This window comes from Sinohyriopsis cumingii, chromosome 4 (genome assembly GCF_028554795.1).
Source record: "Sinohyriopsis cumingii isolate HCF-2022 chromosome 4, ASM2855479v2, whole genome shotgun sequence".
Classification (NCBI taxonomy): Eukaryota; Metazoa; Mollusca; class Bivalvia; order Unionida; family Unionidae; genus Sinohyriopsis; species Sinohyriopsis cumingii.
In genome coordinates this window covers 33,656,779-33,676,770 of record NC_142964.1, presented here as the reverse complement: position 1 = coordinate 33,676,770, position 19,992 = coordinate 33,656,779, and the positions used below count along the sequence as shown (strand labels likewise).

The window sequence follows — 19,992 nt, the reverse complement described above, 5'->3', positions numbered from 1 at the left end:
GAAGAAACACGATAATTATATTTCTGTATCTTGACTTTTTGTAGCAGTCAGTTTTAAGACTTGACTGTTAGATGAGAATATTTTTATTGTATATTAAATCTATATTGTGATATAAACAAAATCTTAACTCGAATGTTGTTCCTTTCAAGTTATTAAACTTGCAAAACCCCTAACCACTTTGTCTGATTTTATTTAATCAATTTGCAATTAATAGCATTACTTCACTTGCTTTACAGTAACCAGATATATATCTCATAATCCTCCACCAAAAGATTTATGCAATTTTTTATTTATTTACATATTTGCAGCTTAGCATTTAATTGCCGCTTTATCACTAGTATTGGATTCATCTTCCATTAAACCTTTTACATACATACATGCATGCATGCATGCACATACACACACACACACACACACACCCATTTCCATTCTGTACAGGAACATTTATTATCAGTTCATTGTCTTCCATATATACTTCAGCTTTAGTTGCCAACATTATCTCACTAACCTTTATTTTTAGAAGTAGCACTAACAAATCTGTAAAACTAATCTTTAATCCATTCCTCCTGGTATTAATTAACATTGTTTTAGACATGGAGCCATGTTTCTCATTATGAATGTAATGCATTTTCATTCCATGCGTTATCACACAGACACCCTCTATTAGTATTCCATTTAGCAGTTACCCAGAGGTCGAGTTGCAAATGTCTTTTATCCTACACATTGTTAAGACTGAATAGTTTTTTATGGATTCATCTGCCTTATTAGATATTTGGAACTTCTACAAAATATAACATAGTAGTATATGGTATGATTTTTGGCAAGTCCTGATGTATTGGATTAATTTTATGACAAGTTACGGCAAAGTTGATAGTAACCACTTAAGACCAAGTCTAGTATTGAGTGTTTTGTGATTCACATGTTAAATCCATCTGGTGGTGAGAAGTTAGGAACCATGGACTATATTACTGGTTTTTATTATTTTGCATATTGGTAGATAAAGCAACCATGGACTATATTACTGGTTTTATTAACTTGTATATTGGTAGATAAAGCAACCATGGACTATATTACTGGTCTTATTTACTTGTATATTGGTAGATAAAGCAACCATGGACTATATTACTGGTCTTATTTACTTGTATATTGGTAGATAAAGCAACCATGGACTATATTACTGGTCTTATTTACTTGTATATTGGTAGATAAAGAAACCATGGACTATATTACTGGTTTTATTTACTTGTATATTGGTAGATAAAGCAACCATGGACTATATTACTGGTCTTATTTACTTGTATATTGGTAGATAAAGCAACCATGGACTATATTACTGGTCTTATTTACTTGTATATTGGTAGATAAAGCAACCATGGACTATATTACTGGTTTTATTTACTTGTATATTGGTAGATAAAGCAACCATGGACTATATTACTGGTTTTATTAACTTGTATATTGGTAGATAAAGCAACCATGGACTATATTACCGGTTTTTATTATTTTGTATATTGGTAGATAAAGCAATCATGGACTATATTACTGGTTTTTATTATTTTGCATATTGGTAGATAAAGCAACCATGGACTATATTACCGGTTTTATTAACTTGTATATTGGTAGATAAAGCAACCATGGACTATATTACTGGTTTTTATTATTTTGCATATTGGTAGATAAAGCAACCATGGACTATATTACTGGTTTTATTAATCTGCATATTGGTTGAGAAAACTAGCTCTCTTTAAAAGCAAGATATTCATTGCATGTTTTATTTTGTGTGCTTATTGACCACAGATTGGTATATAGAATAATGCACACTCAAAGTGCAAACTTTCTGGACTCAAATCTGCAGTTACACATTATACTGTCAGATCAGTTTTTGCTCTGTAAATCATTCGTAAAATTAACAGCCAGTATTCTGATCTATTGATGCATTGTGAAGGTAGAGCTGAGTTTACAGTGTTGCAATTAGTTGTGTGTTATGAAGAAGGAAATTCAGTACAATACACACTGGAGTAAAAATTTTACCCAACAATTTTCCCACAAATTTGGGTTTATGCTGTTTGCTGGGATTAATCTGTATAACCAACAACATAAACTCAGATCTGCTGCCAAAAGTGCAACTGCACATCACGATCTGTATTGTTGGTTCTTGGATCTGATTTATGACTATATGCAGTATTTCTGTGCTGTATAAACTGATTTGTCTTTATCTGCAGATATATAGTACACGGAGCATCTGTCTTATTTATTACACTGCTAATCAGTCATATACTTGAACATCGAGAGAAATCTATACTTTTTCATGTAGTTACAACACACCATGAAATTAACATTTGAATTATATTTGACCAAACATTTGTCTCTGCTCCCGTTTCTTTAGTCTACACAATGTGTAAGGAAGGGTGTACATTTTACCCATCAATCAGTGAGACACGATTTTCTGCTTGGTTACCAGAACAAAATGGAGACCAGTCCATGACGATGGCACTTGTAGGGAAGTCATTTATTCGAGTACATGAAATTATACCCCCTTATAAAGGCTCCACTCTAGTTTGAATTTCAGACTGAGTAAATCTGAATATTTATCTATGGATGAGTAGTTTGGTATTTTAATGTGTTGGCAGGTATTGGAAATGCTAGGTAGCTTCAGTGCAGAAATTTTAAATATTTCTGGCAGTTTCAGCTTCTTGAGTGAGCAATCCAGCTGTTCTTTTTTCCCTTCAGCCTAATCTTTTTTGAAGGAATTCTAAACCAGTCATGCATGAAAAATCCTTTATCACTCATCCTATTAACGTTGTCCCTTCCTTACCTAAGCTAGTGACTTGCTTAATTCAGCTTTTGCTCTGTGCATAACACTGCATGAACATACATTCCAAAAACTCATCCAATTGCTTCTCCAAATTTTTCTATCAGTGTCAGATACAATTTTCTAGGTTTTGTTTTCTTCATCTCTCAGGCCAACAGAATCGCGTAACACGAAGCAGCACAATTTCACCTGCCAGCGATTCAGTCATTGGCATCAACTCCAAGAAAGAATTACTCCCATGTGGTAAGACAGTTACTGCAACTTTCCACTAACATTCTCACAATGGCTTGACATTAATTGGAGAAGTTGAGCAGCTTTTTCTTCCTTTAAAATAAGACAATGATACATGAAGCAATCTTAAAGAGACATGTCTTGCCAAGTTTTTGAAGATCTTCATTATTTTGTTTGTGCAGACAGTTGTTATGTTTTTAGCCAAGCTTTGTATCATTGCCTTCCTTTATTACTAACATTTAGTGTATACTGCCTCTCTGTTGTTAGTTCATCTTTTTAGTTATGTCTTTTGCACTCATTTTGTTGCCATTTCTCGCAGTGACCTTGACTTTGACCTTTGATAATAGTTTGGTTTCACTTCGATCCATGAAATGCATTTACTTTACAATCTTTGTTATTGTCCGTTATTGAAGTAACCAATGTCAAGAAAATATAGATAAACGTTATACATTGTGCCCGCACTGTAGTGAGTTATTTGGCATTTAATTATCAGTTACACATTTAACCTTTTTAGGAAGGTCAGGGTCATTGCATGTTTTAGCCTTTCTTGATTTCTGCAGTTTGCTTGTATTTTTATTGCACCAATTTAATTTAATTTATGCATGGATTTTCATTGAATTTAATTAAGTGCATTATGTGATTCATTTTATTTGTTCCTAGACTTAAATACGTCAGTATCGACTTTAAAAAGCAATTTTATTCATCATCATAATAAAAGATGACTACCGTTTAGTAACATGGAATTAATTTTACTTGCCAGTTGGAAAACTTAAATGTGACCATGTTTGGTACTTGACATACTTCAACATGAAGTAGACCTTATGTGACACTGATTGGTTACATATCACCTAATTAGAATGAACAGTTTGAGAGGGCGTGATTAATTTACATTATACTTGTTGTCTACTGTATCCTTGGTACTGGTATGGATTATTGGAGGGGTCCATTTTTCAATTATTAAAAAAGGATCTGTAGAGTATATTACATTCAGCATGCAAGTCTGTTCATCTGAATTATTATTTGTGGGGCCCCAAGAACAACTAAGCTCTTCTGCAAGCTTTTTGTATTTGAGACACGCAAATATATGTGTCACATTTTGACTTGATTTTTACTAGATTCCATTGTAAAGGAAACACACGTTAATTACTGATACTTCTCAGGATTTTACCTGTCTTTTCTTTTCACATAATCAGTATTGTTTTGCTTTACAAAAAATTGTTTTTTTTTTATAGATATCATTAAATGTCACAAGTAAATGAGTTACTTCGGTAGCTGTTGTTGATGAAAGAGTCTTCAAAACCCATAAATAGTTTCCACTTCACAACATTTCTCTCCAAAGTAATAAAACAACACTGTTTTTGTTTATTGATGCTCTTTCATCATGAAGTGTTTTAAAAGTACGTGTTTGGAATGGTATGTTGATGCCAGTGTTTAGGGGTATTTTAACACACAAAAACGTGCCATTGTGAGTTGTAGAGGAAAGTTTATCAGCTGTCTGATTGCATCTGTTGCGCATTGAGTAGACTTACACTTGTGTACAGAAGTAGTTTAGCAACAAATTAACTTGGCAAGTAGAAAAATTATTACAGCAATGCAAAATATTCAAATTCCAAGGATTTGATACAAGAGTGAATTACATTTAGTACAGTCATTCTTATCTCAAATCCTTTGAATACAAAGAGTGTTTTCTTCCCACACTACTTTTAAAATTTAGCAACAGATTCATTTGTTGTTGAATAATCTGAATGAATATGAGATTTTTAGCTGCAGCTTAAATAAAACTAGGGACACAATAATAATAGTAAAGCAGGTTTTATGTTCATTAGAAAAGGTACAATTTTATAAGTGTTTGTTTCATATACCGTCATACAATCTGGATCACAAGTTGGTGCTTTGTTATTATCCTTTGTTTTCCTTTTCTGTGGGGTGGGGTGTGTGTATTTAAGGATGTTTTATCCTCAGACGGAGCAAAAAAAGTAAATTCTGACCAAATTTGTATGCTAGGATTCGACATCTGTATTTTTCCATTTTCAGAGTGTTTGAATCTATGTGCTAAACAGTAGGATAAATTATTTCTTACCCTCACTCGGAACTTAGTGGGGCGTATCACCATTTATTCTTGGTAAAGTTTGAAAATATTCGATCTTTTAGAGGATGTTCCCAGGGGTGTAATTTCTTAAAGAATCTGTTCACATTCCTTCAGGATAAATTTATGGTAGAGTCAAGAGGAACATGACCATTTTAGAGAAAAATCTAATTATTTTCCCAGCGATTGTCCAGAAATTGCCGATCATGTGATTACAGATTAGGTTACAGTGACTGTGTAGCATAGCATACATTTATTGCAGACCAACTTACTTTGCACATCTCAAAGATAATGCCCTTAGTTTCAGAATTAACTCTCTCCGTGATTGCTAATTGCTTCTTCTTGCATTTATTTCAGCTCCATCTGTGGTTGAAATGCGGAATGATGATCAGGTATACACAGCATCAACATTAGCTATTGCATTGGTGATTTCAGTAGTGGTATCAGTGCTAGTGGGTCTTGTTATTGGCTACCGTATCAGTGTTTGTCGACATCATACAAGAAATCCTGAACAAATGATTGCATACGAACAGAACTTTGGATCGCTCCGGAAAAATCCTAATCGTCATTCCTTGGACGGTTCTCATAATCTTATGAATCATTACACAGAGCCAAAGAAATTAAACTTTGTTTCAAACCTCCCAGCTAGCAAAAGCCCCAATTTACCAAATGGGACAGTTGAGTCTAAAATCATTCCCAATAATCCAAACAAAACCTACATATAGCAGATACAATGATGATACAAACAGCTTATAGATTTATAATAGGTGAAAATGTGTATATATATATATATATATATATATATATATATATATATATATATATATATACACACACACACATACATCTTACAAACACCCTTCATTTTGAAGGGTGTCTAAAAATATTGACGACTTTACAGAAGGATAATGAAATGTATTATTTGAAGTATGCTAATTATGTGAAAGGTTCCAGTACAGTATTTTTTTGTGACTCCTTGAGCACTGGAATGAATAGAAGACATTTTCTGTGAAATGTTTATGGGTAGTCCCTTTATTTCAAGGAATGTGGAGAAACATTCAACATTCATGTTCACAGCAGAAACCAAAATACATTCCAGAATGGAGGAAGATGTGCTGCTAATGACTCCAAGAAAATATATGCTTTTCTGAAGGAAGATACATTTCTTTGATCAAATAATTTATTCCATGCATTTGTGAACATGTAGAGTTTACCCAGTGGAGAATGAGCTGCAAGAATAGACACACACCAAAAGCTTCTTGCAAACTGCATTGCAAAGTTTTGTAGATATATGTGTGTGATGAATCACAATGAGCTAATGAATTCAGAAATTTATCTATGCAAATACAATGTACAAAAGATAACCCTTCTTTGACCTTTGGATTTAGTGTACATTAACCATTTGAATAAAGGAAGGAAAGAAGGATGAAACAGTTGAAACATAGTGCAATATGTAATATTTTCCTGCAATTTGTAAGTGACCAATGAATTCTGATGGACAATTTGTAAATGACCAATGAATTCTGATGGACAGTTTGTAAATGACCAATGAATTCTGATGGACAATTTCATGATAAAGGAAAAGTTGCCCATGCCATGATGTGTTTGTAAAATGTATATAGAAATTGAACTGACCAAATGTTACATTTGTACAAAGAGTTGCAGCATCACCGTGAATTGTTCAGTTAATTCCAAATGATCTCACATCTGTGTGCTTCCTTGAAATGTGTTTTTTATTAAAAAACCGGTAGACATTAAATGCTTCCTTGTACACTGCAGCATAATGTATCAATATGTTATTTCCATGTGAAATATTTGGCAAGGGTGGGTGGATTGGGGTGTCACACACTATGTTAAACTTCTTTTACTCTCACTTATGAATTTCTTAAGCCTGAACTGATTGGATAGAATGAAGTTTTGTAATCCAAGGTTTTAAAATCAAAATTTTCTTGTGTTTTTCTTGCTATTGATTAAATGCTTTTATCTTCCTTTTAATCAGTTTAAAGCATGATTTAATTAGCTTTATGAGAAACCAACTGAAATTTCTTATGGAAAACTTGCATGTCAAGTGATAAAGTAATTACACATGGAACCAATTTTGGATTAATTTCAATTGAAATATGGCAGATCGTTACACAGCATAGACATGCATTATGTAACCTAATGAAGTCTGATTAATTCACTGAAGTCAAATTAAGCTTGCATGATATATGCAGCAGGTGCACAATTAGCTTATTTCTGTACTTGCAGTTTGGGTTTGTAGGGAATGTGGCAGACAATGGTGTTGAGGCCAGTTTGTGAAAATTAAAAATACTTATTTTATACTTCTGTAATGCTTTGTTGTCAAAATCGCTTGAAAAGACTATTTATCATTGTGCAATGCACAGCCACTAGTGAATAGGATGCAGCCAGATCTGATCCATAATGCACCTTTAGATTAGGATCTATGTTGTTTGTTTGAAACCATAAGGACATACACCCTGACCTGAGATCATTACAAAAAAACTTGGAAATCAAGTTTTCACTCTCAGCCAGTCAAAGCTAAGCTTTTTTTAATTGACCAACATGCAACCAGTCAAAAGTGGCATTACAAGATAAGCTCTTTTAATTGACGAAATCTTGAGCTCCATATCAGCATGCAGAAGTTTTACAATTTTCAAGCTTGGCTTCGAGTTTTAAGTTTCCATCATAAGCCTGTCAAAAAAAAATGAAATTTCAGATCAGAAGCCAATAAAAAATGACCTTTCATATCAGAAGCCAATAAGAAATTACCTTCAAGATCCGATGACCTTTCAAGTCAGAAGCCACTCATACATGACCTTTCAAATGTAACATTCTTGATGACTACTTAGGCAAAATCTCGAGTGCAAACTCCAGATATTGAAATCAGAAGATCAAGAAACAACATAGATCCTAATAGTTTTTGCCTGACATCTGTGGGAACCCATTATGTCCATTATGTATTTGTCTAACAAGTGCTCCAATTGGATGCATGCAGAAGTGTTTATATCTGTAATGTCAAAATGTTTACCCATATAGCATGTACTGACCTTTAATTATAATGAAAGGGAAAATCGTAATAACAGAGAATAACATTGTAGCAGTGCTTAGCTTTAAATTAAATGTCAAAGGAGATAGATCATTATTTTCAAGGTTAATTAACAAGAATTAAGAAAACAAATCTCTTCACAGCAATAAAAAAATTTTTTGACAGCAATCTGTTTTTTTTTCAAATAAAAAAGTTCTCCTTTTATTAGAAGACTACCCAAGAAGTGTAAATCTTGGAATAAATGTATCAGGAACTCATTAAAACCAATATGGCCGAAGACTTTAATTAGTCTGATTCTGTCAGAGAGAATGAGATGGATAGTGTAGACCCTGATCCTTGAGCACACTTTATAGCAGTAAATCATTGTCTACACTAGTTGCATTTCATCATGTGACTTGTACAGGTAAATACAGTGAAATTGACAAGACATGGTGGGAGCATATCGTCTAAATCGGGTGTATGTATTTCTTCACCGAGTTCATATTAGTAGAACAGTGGATGTAACTGAATTGTGGTTGTAAAAGTGTTTTAAATTATGGCATCACGTTTCCCTTTCAAACATTGAATGTATTGTAGTTAAATGACCTAGAATTTTGGCATCAAATTAAAAAATATAAAATCAAAGTTTTATGCTTAATCAAAGCTACTGTATCACCTGCAGTTCAGGTGTGAAGGTAATAACTGTCCCATATGGCAGGATTTTTAAGTGGTAGAGAAATTTGAGTGATTTAGAGGTCATATAATGAGTTTGGAAAACGTGTTCAATCAAAATTTATTATTTTAAAATATTACAATTTGTCTGGATCCATAATGTCTGAATATATTTTGCCAAAACTAAAATATCATTTTTATCAATATCACCAAATTTAACATCTGTGAAAAAAATCCACTATGTACCTGTTGTTTTTCTACACAGAGAATTAAAGACCTGTTACAATGAAAACTTGTGCTTTTTTGGCTCCTCAGCCATTTTCCATGTGGATTGGCTATTGGATTTCGAGTTACATTGCTTCCGAATAGAAAATATATACTTGGATCACATGCATTGTGATTTTACTTTTTAAGAAGCAGAAAATCAACTTACTGGTCAATAGGAGTATTTGCATTTTAACTGTACAGACAAATCTACTTTGAAAATGGCACTCACATAACAAAATTTTTTTTTTCTTCAAACTTGTCTACATGAAGCATTTTACTTCTCTGTCTGTCACAGTGTATTTTTCTTTATTTCTTTTATATTGCCTTGTAGTACATTTTAAAGTAAATAGTTGTATCATGATTAACACTTGATAACTAGCATTTGTGTCACAGTACAGTTTGTAGAAGACATTCTTAATATATGTATTGTTGCTTTAAGTTGGTAATATTTGCTACATCTGGAGTAGAAAGTCTTGGACTAAAAGATAAACTTTCCCACTCCCATTTCCATGTAATGGCCAGTAGATGTACAGAAACCATGTTATTTACATGCTATATTATTCACCAAAGGAGATCAATTTTAATTTTGTTTATTGATTTTGAAATAAAAGGTAATGCTTGCAGGTAAATTATTTGCAAATTATGGGGGAAAATAAATTCATATAGATGAATATTTGGCTTTTTGTTCCCCCCACAGACTTGCTGTTTACTCCAAGCCTTTTTTACCCACAGTCTAGTATTAGTCAAAACCGGAAAAACATAGCCCTAATTAGATGGCCTAATGCAAATTGAATGACAACTCTGACATGGCAAATCATTTTTATAAAAGTTCAAATTTAGTTTTTTACTGGTAACCTTAATGTATACTGTCATTCATTCATTTGTTCATTTATGAACGGAAATGTTTCACCCATGAAATTAACGAAAAATACTCAAGACTCACATGGTTACTACCTCCAGTCACATGATTGCTTGATAATTTACCGCTTGAAAAAGCATGAAATTTCAAAACCATTCAGAACCAAAACATAGCAACCAATGGAAATATTCATAACTGCCGCAACAAATTTAAATTTTTAGTTGGAATGGATCTCAATACTGTGTCTGTTTAAGTTGTGTTATTACTTTTTGTAATTTTTTTGTCAAAAATTGCAAACGTTTCAAGGGACTCTGGGAGTAATTTTGAGACTCAGCCAGGCTGTTGATCAAGATTAATCATATAAAATATTGAACCAAAAAAATGTAAATATCAAACAGGAAGAAATAAATTTTTAAAAAAATATATAAATTCAAAAAAAATACTGTAGATAAGCAATGTTTAATAAAATTAATGAGAGTAGAATAGGAATCATGAATAAAAAGGGACCATGTTATAAGTAACATTCCCAAAAGCTTTTGTTCTTCATGCACATGTTTATAACAGAAACCACTTGCAAGAAACAGCATCACCCAAGATTTCTTATCACATATTGCTGCTTGTAATATTTAAGCAATATACCGTATCTACCCGTGTTTAACTTGAGCCCAACTGCAAAAAACATAAACCCTGATCTGTAGTCACATAATGCACTGGCAGATCAGGATTAGACTGCAGATTACTCATAACAAACTGCATAGACCCAGATCTACAGGTGCATTGTGCTATGGCTGGTTTGGATCTGTGCAGCTTGCATTTGGACTCGTGTATATAGTGTACACTGTAGTTACTGTGATGTTGATAATTGGGTGCATAGTAATTTTGTTGTACAAATTGGTGCATATCAACTGGACTTAAATACATACTTTGATGAACAATTGTAAATGCTTTAAATTATAACAAGTTAGCAGGTCTAGCAAGAAATTATAGTTTAACATTATAGAAATATATGTATAACTTGATGCGTTGGATGAATGTATATATAACTATTGTGAGTATAGACCCATAATTACTCCCAGAGTCATTTTTGTTAGTGTATGATGTCATAGCATTTTGTAAATTATGCTCATTTTCTCATTTTATATTGTTTCATTGTACAAAAAGTTATCACTTTGTTATAAAGCACGTTGTCAGTGATATATTTTTATACATATAGTAAGAAATTAGATGTCGTTTTATTAAGAAAATCTGTATCCAAAGATAATCTCGGATGGATATCAGTTGCAATTTCACAGCATACTATTGGCATCTTTGTTCAGAAATCAAGTTCACTGTAATGAAAGAAAACTGAGATTCGTTTTTGAAAATAATTTTCTTAGTTTCTGTGAAAAAAACTGAAACAGTCTAAAATAATTACATTTCTATTATTACATTTCTGTTCAAGACAGTACTTTTCTACATTTATCTGAAACTTTCATGTGTATAATCCATTTGATAAAAATTATGCTTTAATGTTCCGTTGATGAGTTATCTGCATTGGAAAATTATTGTGTGCCAGTTTTTATTTTATAGAAGTCTTGTTTAATCTCATACAAAAGATGTACCTCTCAGTGGAGGTATGTGGCAAGGATAAATACTTTAAATCCAACTGTTCAACGGCAATGTAAGCACTCCGTGTTTCCCTTCTGAACACTTGTTAGTCTAGGCCAGTACACACTGGCTTTGAGATCTTCTAGATGTGTTTTGAGCATTTAGAATATGTGTTTGTGTGTGTGTGTGTGTGTGTGTATGTATATGTATGTATGTATATATATACACACACACACACACACTTCAAAGTTTAAACCAAAGTCAAATTAGAAATTCAAATTACTGTATGTGAATGGTGGAATATTTCTTCTTCTGCCCTATTTACTAAATTTTGAGAACATGAGCAAATGTTTATATTTCTAAAATTATCATTTAAGAGATATTAAAAGTGTTGTTTTTCTTCCATGTTGTACAGTTTGCAAAATACTGATCTGAAAGGTCATGTATGTGCTGTACTGTGAATCATCTTTTTGTGTGTCTATTGCTGTTGAACAGGTGAGTTCAAGGAACCTTACATACCCTCTGTGTTTAAGAATGCTGTATATCTATGCGCGTTAGAAAAATATATGATAATGAAATCATTAAATAAATAAATTGTTTAAATTGTTTTTGCCTTCTTAGTTAATAAACGTGCACATATTTTTGACGTCCACAAATTCATAATATACCCTTTGATTGTAGACAATCATAGTGGCAAGTTTCATTGATTATATAAAAAGTGAAACTTCTGTTTTTATGCCTGCCTCGCTTCTTTATTCCACTCGACCGCTTTATCATCATCCCCCTTTTTGTTTTAAAGATAGGTTGTTATGGTTTGTTTCTAGACCCTTTCAATAATTCTTGCTCACTTTTTTCTACCGATTTTTTCCATACATGGTTGAGGGGTGGGTGTGTTCTGTTTTAAATGTTTTTATTGTACACTGCTTACAGATGACACATTTACGTGGTTACTGAAGGCTCTAACGTCTCAATTCATGAACCTCACCTAAATCCCTAACATCGTGGGTTTATTATGTATTATTTTTGTATTTTTAAAAGCTCTACTATTTGAAGACCAGAAAAACGTTTGCAGCGCACCTGCATCGTCTGTTCATACAGCCGCGATATCTCACAGTTGGAAAGGTGTCGGACTTGTAATCTAAAGATAGTGGGTTCTGTACCCGCCCCGGCTTGCCTCGGCCTGCGACTCCTGTGTCATTGAGAATAGATCCCATTTCCTCGACACGATATAAATAATAATGTATCAAAGTGACAATAAAACCAACCAGTCATCCATTCCTGTTATAGTTGTTGCAGTTGTTATCACTATTCCTCCTAATCTACGTGGATGAAAGTCGTAAAACTTGGCGCATCGTTTCATCTCGAGATCTCGTTGGGGGGCCCCGAGTGGCCGAGTGGTCTAGAGCGCTCTCCGTTACGGATCACTGCCATCTCATCTCTGCGTGGGTTCGAGTCTCGGATTCGGCTAATGTGGGTATGTGAGAAAGCTTGCCAGTAGCTTCTCGTGGGTCGGTGGTTCTTTCTGAGGTTTTCCCGGGTTCTTCCTCCATCATTAATACTGGCCGCCATGTATAGCCTATCGTGTGCTGAAAATGGCGTTATACCCTACAGCAACAACAACAAGAAGATCTCGTTGGTTCGAAATGAAAATGATGTCAATCAAAGATCCACTACGTGCTTTTAATGAGAGCCTTATTATGAATTGTAGATGAGCCCAGATGAAAATCGTGCTCATTGTACTCAACATATCCGCCGTTTAAAAAAAAAAACAAAAAAAAAAACAACATTAGTACACATAAACAGGCGGTCATATCGAGTCCCTACAAAGTTATGATTCGTAGATGGTCCTAAATGAAAACTGCCGATCTGACGCCAGCCTTCACCCTCTTGAAAATCTTGTCATCGCTACTCCCCCTGAACTGACTGATAGTCGTATCAACATGGGGATGTCATTGAAAAGCCTTTTATGACTTGTAGATCATCTTGTATAAAAATGATGCTTAGTTTGAAAAACTGGCATGTTTTACTTTGGGATCAAGTCAAAGGTCAAAACTTGCAATTTCATATTTCACTGATTTTATGAGCATAGTGATTTGATTATGTGCAAATGCTTACTATGGAAAAGCACACAACTTCCATTTCCTTGGCATCATACTGCGTCACAAGTTCTAACAGTGACTTTAAACACAAACAAGGACATAAACAAATTATTTTTTATCAGATTTCGTTTTGTGTTTAAAAAAAAAATAAACATGTTGATAGCCAACATTCTGACACTGATTTCAAGGTCATAAATCTTGATTTTATCTTTGATGTCTGGTGGGCATGCTACATAAACAAGTATGGATTGATTTTTGTCAAACGTGGCCGAGGAGCTCGTGTTTAACATAACTTATTCAAGTGTTTAATTTGCATTATACAGACCTCAATACTCTTATTTCAATCAGTTCAGTAACTCTAAAATCCTTGTACAGAGACACGAAACTTAGCACAGACACCTATTAACTCAATGAGAATGTCAAGACATTGCGTACCTTGACAAGGGGTTGAGGGGCATAATTTCGGCGAACTTGCTTGTAAATTACTTGTCTTCGCCACGCTTTCTAGGGATATATATATATATATATATATATATATATATATATATATATATATATATATATATATATATATATATATATATATATATATATATATAAAGAGAGAGGGGGATGGGCATACATTTGGCTATGTTATGTGCACAAGTCTAACAATTTCTAACTTTATCAATAAAAGTAGTTGTCTACAGCACACTATTCTCATACTATTACTATACCCGAGGTACGAGCACTACACCGAAGGTAGTACGAGAACGGCAATATAAGAGATGCCTTCTTGCGATTGCACTCCTTCTTTGTAATAAGTAGGAGCCAGTTCGCACCTTCTTTTCATACAAATTTTACCAAAGTTTTAAAGAAATGCACCTCTTCGTTGCTTTCCTGACTAAACCACTGTTTTGTAAGATTTAACAGTTAAGTAAATAGAAAGTATGAGATTTCATGAACTTTGCGAACAATAAGCGCGAAATCTATCCACTTTTGAATTATGTTCCAAAATCACGTGATTTCATGCATTTCTTGGCAGTTTCATTTTATCATTTTCCCTCTAAACCTGATTTTAAACAAGTTTTTAGCCACGGAACTTAATATATAGTCAAATGAATAGCTTGTGGAAAGTTCGTTGCAAGTTCTACATGTACTTCCTCGCCATCGTAATAATGTGCCTTGGGTATGCCAACATAAAATTTGAAGTTTCATCTCACTTCTTCACAATCGACTGCCACAGCATTCGAAAAATAAATCAGATTTACTGATTACTTACTGACATACTTAACACGTTTTGTGTAATGCAGCGTCATTGCTACCATGTGTATACATATGCTCTAAATAATTGTTACAATGATATACAAACAGTCCATAGACTTTGACTGTCGTTAAGGGTTACTCATTCGGATCAGAGATCAAAGTATTTCACAGTAGGGGGCGATATCTCGAGGTCCAAAATGAATACTGTAATGGTTCTTCGTATTGTTAGCGAAATTACCGATATTTTATGCCTGCTAAATGATATGCTATCGTCATTTCTGAAAATAAAAAAGCCGGGGGGCCTATGATTTAAAGAACTCTTTTCAGCTGGAAAGACAGGACGCCTATCAAATATCGCATGATACGAGCTAGTCGCGCCATATACACAGGGGGTAAAGAACAAAAATATCACCTTATTATTTGGAACCAAACCCCGTGTCGCTCTTCTTTTACAAATCTCGCACATCACTATCTCTCCATTTCAAAGCGAAAAATGGTTTAATTTATCGTAACAGGTTTATAAGAATGTTGTACTTTGGTAGAGTAAATGTGCTTCTGATACCTATTTCTCATAAATCTCCAATGGTTATGACGCAATTAAATCATATATATATATATATATATATATATATATATATATATATATATATATATATATATATATATATATATATATAACCATAATAAGTTTTGTGGTTCATACAGTATTCCTTATATCGTATAATCACATATATGTAGTTCTACATGACCTTGACAATTGTTCATTTTTAATGAGTATGTTTCAGTTTGTTTTAGTGTCTTCATGTGAAAGCTTTCTTCATAAGTTAATAATAACATCGAAATATTTTTATTTGGATTGATATGGTCGTTAATTTGCTGATCCATGGTTAAAACGGTAAACGACCGGTTCAATGTAAATTTTTCACGAATTCTCTCATGATCATGAAATGATGATACGTAGAGCAAACCAAAATGATGGGTCTTCCTGGGTTCCTTCTCCACGATATATACAGGCCGCCATGTATTATGTACTGTAAATGGCGTGGTTCGATGAGCATCCAACCCACGGGAAGCTACTGGCAAGCTTTCTCACATACACACAATGGCCAAGCACGAGACTCGAACCCAGGCGGACTGAGGGGAGATGTCAGTGAGGTGTAAAGGCAAACGCATTAGACCACTTGGCAACTCGGGACCGGAGCAGTTTTAAGTCATTGTGCATGTATACCCCGGTTCAAGATGCCCGGGGGCAATGTTCTTTAGAGATTACATTGCATTAATTTTAACTTTTGTCTGTTACTAATGTCCTAGAAGTGTTATTATTACAGAAAGGTGAAGGTGAAATATTATGAGCATTTCAGCTACATATAAAATAAAATAAAATCCCACAAAATAAGGCTTCCGACGGCGCCGGATGGCAACACACACACACACACACACACATGCTACCAGCGACAGGCCATAAAGGTCAACAGTCTTAAAATAAAGCGTGTTTTTCATGGCATCATCTACGTGTTACTGTTAGAAGATTTGCATAATTTACGATGGGCAACGTACCTGCTCTCCGTATTAGCAAGCAATAGGCCTGAACCTAATACCAAAACAAAAGATAAAAATACATTGAATTGCATCAACACGCTATTGATACTATGCAACTGATTGTTGCAAATTACAAGTTGTGCCACGGTGATGTGAATTCAGAGCTATAGGAATCAAAGGAAGACGAATCTCACACTTTAGTCACTCGTGTGCTGTTTTGCAGGTACTCAAGGGAAACTTGAATTCATCTAAGTCAATATCGCTTATCCCTGTTACCGGATTGCAGAACTCAGATGTCGCGTTCATGAGCATAAACAAGCAAACGGAAAACAGACCGAGACATTTTAATCTCGCAGGAAAGAATACTAAGTCCTCGCTGAAGAATATAAATGCAATATAAACGAAAAATGAACAGTTAGAAATTAAATTAAAAACAAACTTGTTAAGCTAGATTTCGTCTATATAGTTCACGCCAAGCCCCGTAAAGACACTTAAAGATTTGTCATAACAAGTATCCAACATACCCAAGTTGTTATTCTCAGTTTGTGGAAATCTAAACAACGAAGTGAAAAATCACATGGAATCAATGTAGGAAAGCATTGAATACAGAAGGGAAGATCATGAAAGAAACTGCCATTACAATAATAGCACTAAACGTATAGAAAAGGAAGTCCTTCTTTTATCAAGTATCACGAGTAACAGACCCTTTAAATCAATCACAGAAAAGCATTGAAAATTTAAAGCAATCGAAGAACAATCGTGCTCGATCTTTTTGAATTTATAGAAGCTGTAAAGACAAACCAGTTTCTAAGCATCCTTTACTAAGTCAACAGTGATACGAAGTCGACCAGAGAACACCGAATACTGTACACGAATTGCCTAGCAACTGAGCGACAAGTCAAACGAAAAAGAAAAAAGTGCAAATATATTATCGATAGCGATTGCCCTAAAGAAAAACGCGATCGTATTTTCATATGTCTTCCACGAATACACTAAGATAATGAAAATATATCAACCTTTTATTTTAAAATCTACTCAGAAGCTTTAAAGATATTCACAGTTAATTAACACTATTTAATTCTGTACAGATTTAATTTTGTTAATTCCAAAATGAACTTTATGGCAGAATCGAATATGTAGATGAAAGTATGAGAGGTAAATCGAATGCGACTTAGTGACGTCACAACCATATCCATCAGGACGACTAGTAAATAGTAACGAAGATGAATTTAGGTTATGTAGACAGACTCGAACAGGTTAATATTAGGTTATCATAATTTAATCCATTTCGAAAGGCTACTGCTTTTCACAAAAACTGAAAATGATTTGCTTCGAAAACTCACAATTTTATCAGCATATTCCAATATGCTGTTAAGCCATGTCCTTTATCATCTTGACATTAAATTATATCCAATTTAAATCCTAAGTTAAAACTACTAAAAGTTGTCAACTATCCTATTGGTGGATTGCTGCACCAAAATGGACTTAGGTGCATCACGGGCATGTACTATTACTGCTTTCAGATGTGAAGAGCTTAGAGGTATAGTCACATCCCGGGCATCGAAAATAGAAAATAAATCGAATATTATCCCTAATTAAAGAGCTGAAAAGCAAAATTTCGGCGAATAGTGGATTTCTATACATTTTATATTTATCAAATGTTGATCATATGCGTTTCATCACCGTTTAAGAATCTCGTCCCGTCACGCCTCGTTTTAATGTCAAAAAATGGTAGACCCTGGCTGCAAACTCCTTGATCATTTTAAATTGTCAGAAATCATGTAAATTATAAAATTTTGCTTTTTATGATTTAACAAAATGCAACGCTCTAGTTATACTCCAATCAGAGAAATAAAATGCAAGATTATTGATTTGATATTGATTTGTAAAATCCCGAACTTTTAAATTCCTAAATGAAAACTAGTTTGTTCAGACATGGTATAGGCTGATAGCGTGATTCAACCACTGATTATATTGTAGAAGACTTTGTGAATAGTATGGAAATATATTTAATTGGGAACATAACGTGTTCCGTAAAAAGGGAATTTCTGCAGTTCACAAATACGACGGAAAAGATTGTGCGTGATTGTATTCAATGTCATGTATTCTGTCATCTTAGTAGGATAATTCAACCGGAAATCTCTAATGTGCTGAGGGGTACCTAGAGGGTGAAACGGCCTTGACATGGAAGTAAACGAAATTAGCATCTTATCTTTTAATATTTTATTTTAAAAATGTAGATTTGTTGAATTCAATTTTTGAAGTCAGAATGTGTTCCAAAGGAATTTAAGGGGGGTTGGGGTTGAGTATCGTTCAAATTAACAAAGGCAACAACGGTAAAGAAGAAACCGTGCCTGTCGATTAAAGACATGGTCCATTATTGCCAACAACAAGTAAAGGTTTCGAAAAAATGCTCATTAGAAAAATAACATTATGCCTCGGTATGTGTAATATTGATTTTCCTTCCCAGCAACATCAATGTTTAAAAATGCTTGAGTTGTCTAACAATAGCTTTTAGTTTACGATCTTAGGTTACAAGAGACCATCCACCAGAGTCCTGAAGTTAATGGGAAAGCTTTCACTCCCATGTTTGATACAGCGAGAGCTTTTGATACCGTGTGACGTGAAGGATTAACGGTTAAATTGTTTGATATAAATGCAATAAATCTGGCGAATAATTGAAAATTTATACACCGAGCTTACCAGCTGTATAGTAGTCAATTATGTTGTGTCTAAGCCCTTTCATAGTACATGGAGGTGTTAGGTAAAGATGTATAATGTCGACCTTTTTGTAACTGTTTGTATAAATAATCTTCAAGTTACAAAGGAACAAATATGGTACTTGTGATTATCCCCTGACGCACAGTAACCCAGTTGTTGAAGATTACTGACATTGTATAGCAATAAATCAATATAATTTACAAAAACGGTTAGATCTATTTTAACTTTTCTCCACAAGATGGCGTTTTGAAATTCATACCGAGAGTCGTATGTACTTTTACACCAAACTAGAGAAACCAAAGTCGGAAGATGAATAATGCTTTCAAGTAGGTAATCGAATGGTACATAATAACCAAACAGTTGCAAGCCTCGGCTTATTGAAATCAATCCCAAAGCCATAAAATGTAATAGAGAAACTATATTGAAACTCGCTATTGTTGATATAAGACATCATGGATAAAATATCAGCAGGCCTTGCTCCAAGCTTTTGGTGCTGTTACGAATTATGGAATGAGCTTGGATAAACAAAATTGGACCAGTTGTCTAAATTTCAACATTTTGTGAGAGAGAAAAAAATCGAGGTGTGGTTTCAAGAAGTCGTTCTAGCATACACCTATCTTTAGTACTATGTCGTTCCCAATACAAATTGAGGAATAAAGTTAATGTTGATAACAAGTAAGCAGATTAAATCGACACTTTCTCGTGTTAATCATTCACAAATCAAAAATGGTTTACTCCAGGACATTTCTGGCAAATTTTAGTTGAATATGACCTACCTCTTTAAATGATGGAATACTTTCTCATAACGTTACGAGCAGTGAATTTACTGAACATTGTCAACTACCG

The 19,992-nt window shown here is 33.8% G+C and overlaps 1 protein-coding gene across 5 annotated transcripts in view; it reads left to right on the top strand.

The window, feature by feature from the left end:
* Nucleotides 1–12,148, top strand: part of LOC149800909 (semaphorin-1A-like) — a 165,670-nt gene extending 153,522 nt beyond the window's left edge. For 4 of the 5 annotated variants that reach the window (XM_089954967.1, XM_089954969.1, XM_089954970.1 and 1 more), the window contains 2 exons: nt 2,963–3,055; nt 5,487–12,148. In XM_089954967.1, coding sequence (XP_089811093.1) covers nt 2,963–3,055; nt 5,487–5,854 — 461 coding nt within the window. In that variant the 3' untranslated portion in view covers nt 5,855–12,148. The remainder of the gene's footprint in view (nt 1–2,962; nt 3,056–5,486) is intronic. The other variant, XM_089954971.1, reaches the window with a different exon arrangement.
* Nucleotides 12,149–19,992: the final 7,844 nt, after the last annotated feature.